The 8,900-nt window shown below is 41.0% G+C and overlaps 1 protein-coding gene across 1 annotated transcript; it reads right to left on the bottom strand.

Moving 5' to 3' along the window:
- Positions 1-3,954: 3,954 nt before the first annotated feature.
- On the bottom strand, positions 3,955-6,516 carry gsc (goosecoid). Its single transcript, XM_026151963.2, has 3 exons — positions 6,036-6,516; positions 4,992-5,251; positions 3,955-4,381 (listed from the first exon to the last, which is right to left on the bottom strand). The coding sequence occupies exons 1-3, from the start codon at positions 6,349-6,351 to the stop codon at positions 4,232-4,234; spliced, it is 726 nt and encodes a 241-aa protein (XP_026007748.1). The 5' UTR covers positions 6,352-6,516; the 3' UTR covers positions 3,955-4,231.
- Between the last annotated feature and the right edge of the window lie 2,384 nt (positions 6,517-8,900).

Below are 8,900 nucleotides of genomic sequence, written 5' to 3'. Positions count from 1 at the left end.
ATTATATTTAAAGGGCTTTTTTGTTGTGGTTGTGGTTTTTTTTGTTTGCTTTGCTGGAAAACTGAAACTTGGTCCTAGTTTATGACAAAAATGACATAATATAAGACTAGCGACTGAAGTTCTCAGAGGCACCAAGAATAAGTTACAGTGAGCATTATAACAAAAATATAAACATAAATTCTTATGTTATTTGAAAAGACAAACATTTGGGGGAATAAAAGACATTTAATACAAAGCCATCATTTTTGCAGTGAAATCGAACATTTCTTTTTGGACTTTCAATATCATCTGCCTCCAGAAAAGCAGCACTTATGGTCACTGACAGAGCATAAGGATACATGTATGTGCTGATGTCTCTGCTTCAGGATGAGTGGCAGAGTGCCCTTTGATATGTAATATTTTAAAATGATGACATGTAATATTTTAAAATGAGAACACATGGCAAGCATTAACTCAGTAAATAGTCCCAGCTAATACAACTGCACAAACAGGATTGAGTGCCTCGAGGACTTTACCGTGTGGCTAAAAAAACACTATACAAAAAGCTGAAAAACAATATTAAGTCAGTGGGGAGAAATTGACTCAAAATGACAGAGGGACAGTGTGACTCTGCACTCTGTTGTAGGACCTAATAAAGTGAGATTAAGTGAAATATAATAAATTAAATTTAAATATGTAGTTAAAACCATAGCTTGGATAAAAGCAGTTTATTGCACAGGTGAAGGACTCCATCTATGCTGGCACTACAGCAGAGTTTGGCTGCAAGTAAAATAACACTTCATTATTCCTGCAAGAATCCTCGGTTCAGTCTTTTACCTGCTGAGAGGTATTTGGAGTTTTAAAGGAAAGGTTAAGTGTCAATTTAATTTAATGTAAATTGGAATTAAATAATCTTACCCAGTTTGAATGTCAATATATAGTTCAATTACATTTTATTTTTACCAGCTGACTCTAACAGTTGTCTCCAGTCTCCAGACTGTATGATGGATATCCTACAGTATTAAAGAGAAAATCCCAACAACCAGACTAGCTTGATGTGAAAGTGTGGTGCCAGAATAATTCCTCTTTTAGAGCAAACGGCCTCTCACAGAACCAGGAGAGGCATCTGCTACGACTGGTTAGGCATGGAGAGGAAAATAGAAGACAGAACAGCAAACAGAACAAAACACAAATTAGAGAAAGTATGCGAATGTTAATGACAAATAATTAGGTGTCATCTGTAAAAACCCTCAAAACAATATCTGCGTTTAAATAAAGCAACTCGTGCAACATCAGCTGTACTTCAGTCCTCAGTGAATTAAACACCTTTGTTTTAATAGTAATTTTCCTTTAAAATGGTGTCAGAAAGATGATTGATTGATCGGTGGTTGATCGATCAATCAATCAAGAGCGATCGATTGATCGCTGAGTCTGCAATCAATCGTGTTCATGAAAAAACACCACAGACACTCACCTCTGGATACAGACAGCATACAGCGTGACGGTCAGGCAGCAGGTCTGCAGGGCTCTGATGAAAACTGAATTCATAAGAAAGAAATAATGTACTTAAGGACTGGTTCATCTGCTCTAACTTAATGCGTCATCGTTGCTGTGCTAGCATTTATATTACAACAGAACCTGCATGCAGCAGAAGTCTTTACCCCTAGTTTGCCATGGAGACTACTTTTTACAATGCATTTTAGACAACAGCTTATAACAATATTTATCTTTTACTGTAAACAGCTAAAGAGGTGGGTAACACCCTTTCATTAGGAACACTTAATAAAGCAAATTTGAAATTTCCCATACAAATGCGCAAACCCTTTAATAAAGGGTACAACACAAAACACACAAAAAGTGTGTGAATTTTTCTTTTTAATAAATATGACCTAACAGCAATCACAAGCAGTCTTTTCTGTGTGGATTTCAAAGTTTTAATAGCTTTTAGAACGCCATTGCTGTACACAAACACAAACTTTCAGAAATATAGAAGCTAAACTACTCGTGAATACACTTTTATTCATATAAGATCTAACAGTTGATATAAAAGTGTCAGTTTACACGTGATTGTTTTTTCCAATACAAATGAGCAACCAGCTAAAGGAAAAACCAGCGCAGTATCTTTCTACTCCTCAGCACAGATAGTCCACATCTGATGAAATTTGCTCTGAAGCGACAGGCAACATTCTTTCAGAAGATGGAAACAGAACTCCGAGCTCACCGCCACATGTGTGAGAGCTGCTCTGGTTACTGTAAAGGTGAGAACATGTGACCAACTGTTTCATTTTCATCAAGGAAAGAGTCGTGAATGATACCTACACCTAAAGACGATCGCTCAGAATCATAGACTCAAACCAAACCAGCACACCAGAACCAGCAGAACCTGCCAGACTTCATCTGTGAGCATACTGGAGTGTCCGGGTCACTTAATTTTGTTGCCTCCAGCTGAAAAATGTGAAAAGAGCAATAGCCAGCGCAACACAGTTGTTATCATTATTTTTATTATTATTATCATTATTGTTATTATTATTATTATTATTATTATTATTATTATTATTATTGTTGTTTTATTATTATTATCAACAACAACAATAATAATAATAATAATAATAATAATAATAATAATAATAATAATAATAATAATAATAATAATAACATATTTGTATAGCCTTTCTGAAGAACCCCGATTTACACAAGAGTAGGAAAAAAAGAAAAGAAAAAGAAAGAAGGCTAAAGGTTGCGGGTTTTGTTGAAGAAGTGCGTTTTGAGAAGTCCATTTTGATATGGAATTATGACTTTAAAGACAGTGGATGTCCCACACGTGTTTGAAAAGAGAAAGGTGAACCCGATTTTAGAGCTTGATTGTTTTTCCACTTGTATCGAAAAATGAAGTTGCTATTGCGAAAGCGTGGAGGCCCGGACTCCATTCGTTTATCTGGCCACTTTTATTTCTATGTAGATATATTTAATGAATCATTGTATTTAGCTGTGTGTTTACTGCATCAGTTTATTGATGCAATCACATTGCCCTCTATTTCATAATCACATTGACCTTTATCTCGTATGTGGCATTTCTGACCTTGATGCTGTGTTTATCAGCAGCTGCATTTGCTCATGTTTGCTCATTCTAAACGACATGAGGAGCTCAATGTGAGCTGAGCCCTTTAACTGGGGGAAATAATCGAGAGGAGGCCATAAAGAGCGCAAATGTTAAGGCACTGTAAAAAATAAATAAATAAAATAATAATAATAATTTTTTCTACAATGTATATGGAGAGAGAGAGAGAGAGAGAGAGAGAGAGAGAGGGAGAGAGAGAGAGAGAGAGAGAGGGACTTCAACACTCTGCAGATAGCGTTCATACCTTCTCTTTGCTCGGTGTCTCTTTGCTCCTCTGTTTCAGCTTACACTGACACTTTGATCCAGATCTGCTGAGCGGGCCAAACGTTTCTGGACTGTTGTTGCTGTTGGTTTGTCAATGATAATAAACGTACCAAGTTTTAAAAAAATGAAGGAAATAGCTGCAGTTGATTGTTGGCGGTTGTTTTCTCCACGGTTTCCATTTAAAATGATCGACCTGACCTCTCTAACCTGTCCTGTTCTGGGGTTGTTTTTTTTAACTCATTGCCCAAAAGATGTTTTAAACAAACCCCAAATCGTCAGCGGGACATAAAAGAGCCACAGTTCAGATGTGATAACAATAAAATCATCTTTCATTTCATTTACTTTCACATAAAGGCTTTTATATGTGGAGGCCTGCAGCAGCTTTTCTCCCTGACGTTTTGGAAGCTAAAAACAAAAAACGTTCGTTTTCTTCGCGCTATATTTCACAGCCTGTTTACAAGCTCTTTTCAGTCTGTGGTTCTGCCGCCGAGCGCAGAATGAAAGCGCACACTGTTTAAATGAGCGCACATTTATCTGTCCTTTATACGTTTCTCTTATTTTTGCCAAAGACAAAAGAACAGTAATAATAATGATAGAATTACAACATTTAATATCCATGAAAATATCACATATAGAGAACATCACGATATATTCACACATGTCAGTCAGTTCAGAGGGCGTCTCATCCCTGTGTGTGGAACGTTACAAAAGCAGCTTAAATTAAATTTAAATAATGAACACAGTCAATAATAAAATGTAGATATATATACAACTGTGCAACATGGCAACACCACACCACCACAATGTCTCGGGGTCCACATCGATTTCCACGGGACAAGCCGATGAGGCCGTGTTAGGTCCGCTCTGTTATCAGCTGTCCGAGTCCACCTCGCTCTTACTCTCTTCGGGTTTCTCCGCGGACGTTTTAGTGGATTTGTTCCATTTCTGAGAGTTCTCTGATTCTTCCGATGAAGACCTTTTCTGCCTCCTCCACTTCGCACGTCTGTTTTTGAACCACACCTGCGTGACAGAGAGAGAGCACACTTTGAACGTGTCTGTGTGGCGACTGATGCTGAGCACGGCCACAGCTCAGCCCCTTATTCTTAATCTATTGTTTTCAATGGATTATTATAACTATCACGATGGTGATGATGGTGATGATGATGATGATGATGATGATGATGATGATGATTGTTTTGTTGTTGTTGTTATTGTTTTGTTTTTGCTTTGAAGCAGTGTTACTTGCTGCACATTGTAGATAAGCATCGACTTTGTTTTCAGAATCAGGGCAGAAGATAAACTGTTGCAAACAGAAACATTTAATAAAATTGAATTAAATTACATTTCTGTTCAATATTATACAACCTCTAACATAGTGATTTTTGTGAATTTTGTTGAAGCAACAAAAAAGATAATAATAATAATAATAATAATAATAATAATAATAATAATAATAATAATAATAATAAAGGTGAGCAAACTTTAATTATTATTATTATTATTATTCAATAATAATAATAACATTGTGAGCGCGTGTCAGCCGGGTTTTAGAACTCACTGCACGTGAGTGTGTTTATGAGTGGAGTGAAAGCTTTGAAAGAAGATAGCTTTTAAAAATAAAAGCGCTGACCTCGACCTTCTCCTCGCGGAGGTGGACCTTGCGGGCAAGTTGTTCGCGAGTGCCGACGTCCGGATACTTAGTTTCTTGGAAGAGGCCCTCCAGAGCCTCGAGCTGCTCGTCCGTGAAGATGGTGCGGTGCCTTCGCTTCCTGCGGCAGTGCAGCTGGTTGAGGAGCTGCAGCTCGGTCCGAGACAGGCTGCTCATGTTCATGTAGGACATCATCTGGTGGGGCACCGGAGAGATCAGCACCGAGCCCGGGCTGTCATAGCCTGCATGACGGACAGACAGCACACATCATGGCTGGGTGGAAACCCTATATATACACTCAATTATTTGGCGTATTAAAATCACTCCGTTTTTTACTACAAAACAAAACAAAACAAAACAAAACAAAACAAAACAAAACAAAACAAAACAAAACAAAACAAAACAAAACAAAACAAAACAAATAAAATAAAATACATTAAATGAACTGTGGAAGAGGCTGTTTTATGCATGACAGAATGTGTGGAAACACCAAAACAGATCCCAGCGATGGAAAAGCTCAACTCCAGTCTTTCCTGTATTCAAAGTTAAGCTCGCGCACGTGCCTGAGCGCTTCTGCTTCCTGTGTATGAATCCAGAACAGCTCGGTGATATTCGTCCTGATTGCGAAACAGCAGCGACAGTAATGTCTCACAAAAAGACTTCACACGTGAACATTTGCGAGTTTTTACAAAGCTTTGAAATGCAGCATGGAGTCTGAAATAATTTTACAAACGCGTATTTCAGGCGTGTTTACACTGAATCTTAATTGTAAGATAGTGCTCGCAAGCGATGAAATATTACGCATGATTGTAATTAATTTGTATTAATAACGAATAATTACTTCACGGTGGAATTACGCGCGTTGACCTAGAGGCTGATGGGCCCTCTGGCCTGGAAGCTACTTCGCTCCACAGATGCTTTCTCTGAGAAATACAGAGTGTGAGGGGAAAAAAAAGTTCCCGTGGCGGATCCTTCACTGCGTAGGTCTTAGCTGAGTCTGTGACACTCTGTGACTGGCCGTGTTACCTGTGGGGATGCAGGGGCACTGCTGCGGGCTGAGGCCGGGCACGGAGCCGCAGCACGGGGGCCCTGCCGCGGCGCCCTGGACGTGCAGCTGGCTGTAGTAGTAGCCATTATATCCGATCCTGCTCCCGCTCACGGGCTGCACCGGGGGGGCCACGGGCCCGCACGTGGCTGAATACAGTCCGTTGTAGTCGGCGTAGAGAGAGTCCGTCAGGCCGGCGGACAGCACCACCGGGCCGCTCCGGTGCAGCAGCAGCGGCTCCTTACAGCTCGGCCGCGCGGACAGGATGCTGTCGATGCTGAACATCCCGGCGGGCATCACACCGGTGTGCGGCGGGAACTCTCCGAAAAGTGGGAACCAGCTGTGAGCGTCCTGGACTGACGGGATTCCGTGCTCCGGGAGAACGTAAGCTACAACTGCGTCATCGCGGCTCCGGGACTCGTGTGTGCTCTCTCTCTCTGCTGGAGAATACGGACAGGAGGTTTGGGGGAACCGCCTGAGTCCGGGGCTGTTCTTATACACTGCTGACGTCACAGCAACAAGTCTCCTTGCGCTCGTCTTGCTGCGTGAACGCGCCACGGAGCTGTGTATTGAATTAATTCAATTAAGATAATCCAGAGTGTTTGCAGACTTTTAGAAACGTGTCACTGGGCCGCGGGGGCTCTTCCTACAGAGTAATCCGATTATCGCGGTGTCAGCGAGACTTTGTGCAGGACATCACAGCAGCGTTTACAGGCTGCTTCAACGTGCCCCTCAGCACAGATCAAAGTCCTCATAAAACCAGTGCACCGGTCTCCGTGAGCTGTGCCCATCACTCTGGACACTCTGACATCATTACTGACTCAAAGCAAGAAAGTCGCTAAAGCTCGAGCAGTGAGCAGACATGACGGTTATTTTGTTGCTCATTAATATCTATCACTAATGGCCCATTTAGGACTACTTAACAACAAAGAAACCATTAGATTAACAATCTGTGCGCATGAGTGCGGTGAAAGTGTGACCGGGGCTTTACCTGTTACCTCCTCTGCCTTCCTGCATGACTAAATGAAAATGTCACCCTGAAACACGCTGTATTAAAGCTGGGGGTCATCTCATTATCCACCCTCGCTGTTCCGTGGGGAGGAAGTCAGCGCTTTCCTCCATAGTTGTCTTTCTTTCCCCCTGACCGGGCGAAGGTAACGGCCCATTATCGCTTCCATTCAGTGAAGGAAAGGGGAACTTATTAAGTATTTACATGGCTAATCAACATAGACTTAGCGGTCGGGAAACGGGCGCTGGCTGCTGCAGTGGAACGTGGATTCCAGCTCAGACCTTAATGGGACGATGATTGCATTTAACACTCTGCAGGATGTTCGCACATGCTGCTGTCAGGCGGCCAGATAAGCCTGAGCTGTGAAGATACGGAGGTGATTAGCACTGTGTGGCCGCACAGTTTACACACAAGCTCTGTTCTAAGTTTACACTCCTCTTACCTGCAGACCATCCATCAAATTGTTTTTACAGCATTTTAAAAAATGTGGATGAAATACCCCTGTACATGTCAGCCTGTTTCGGAAAACGAAGACACTGCACCTTTTTTTTAAAGAAACGTTTATTTTTAACATTTTTGCAATTGTTTGAAATATCGGGTGAAATAAAAAAATCTTTCTTTCTTTTTTCTTTTCTTTTCTTAATTTTAGAGCAATTGAATTTAAGACGATTGATTTATTATCTCTAACCTTCTACTACGAAATTTCCCTGAAAGAGATATTCCGTTGAAACCTCTGTACAGTAACACTGGGATAAGCACGATGGCTTTTCTGTAAGGTAAAAACAAGTCGCGTGAAGAGTAGAAAAAGGCAAATAAAATGCGTTGGTCCTTCAGCGTCATTTTAGACACTGTTTGTGATCACAGATGCATTTTCCTTTCTTTTGTCACGTTGTGTTTGGGCGCTTTTCCGGGGCCGTGTGTGTCTCTCTTCTTTGCTTTGACAGTTTTGCAAAAATCGTGAAAGCTAAGCGCGCTGCTGCCAGCCCTCAGTAGGCTTGTGCCGGCGAGGCTAGGCTGACTCCTGCCGTTCAGCCGCAGCCTGACCTTTAAACTACAACCTGCTGCTCTGAGGACGCTGTTTTACAGATAAGTGCACGGCAGCACTCTGAGCCAACAACCCCAAAACTGCATCTTATGTTATAAAAAAATGCGCCTTTTATCCAGAATGAAGCTCTTTCAAAGCTTTTACTTCCGTTTCATCCCGCTGCAGCATGCGTGCATGGGAAATTCGAAGTATGACACTTGATCTGAAATCTATCAGCCATGTAACCAAAACAAAGCGAACCTTAGATAGGAGCCGATGTGGACACGGGGATGTTCACAGGACAAAGACTAAACTTACTCTGTTCTTTATCATGCGTACACGAGCAGTGTGCAGTGTCAGGCCTTTGGTATGACTGTGGTTATTACATATATACAGTATAAGAAGCAAAAGATAATTTTTTTTTCGTTTTTAAAAAATACATAAAATGCATTACTTATTTACATTCCAGATGAAAAAAATTCAAGTGGATATTGATTGATTTGATTGTGACACATTTTGATTTTGTGTGTAGTGGGAAATCAGTGTGACTTTTTTGGGTCTGGAAACACGCTCCCGCGGCTGAAAGCCTTTTCTGTAATACAGTCACACTTTGATTCTAGCTCAGAGGAGACCGGGAGAGAGAGCAAAACAGGACCATGTGCTGTTATTATTTTCACATTTCTTTCTATATTTCTACTTCCAAGTGGCAGTGAAAGCAACGAGTCAAAAGGGATTGCCACAAAACGAAATGTCCATTTGAAATTAAAAGCCGTTGAAAAGCACCGTGAAGGCAGCACTTACAGGTGAATAGAA

This window comes from Astatotilapia calliptera, chromosome 19 (assembly GCF_964374335.1).
Source record: "Astatotilapia calliptera chromosome 19, fAstCal68.1, whole genome shotgun sequence".
NCBI lineage: Eukaryota > Metazoa > Chordata > Actinopteri > Cichliformes > Cichlidae > Astatotilapia > Astatotilapia calliptera.
This window is presented reverse-complemented; position numbering and strand designations above follow the sequence as displayed.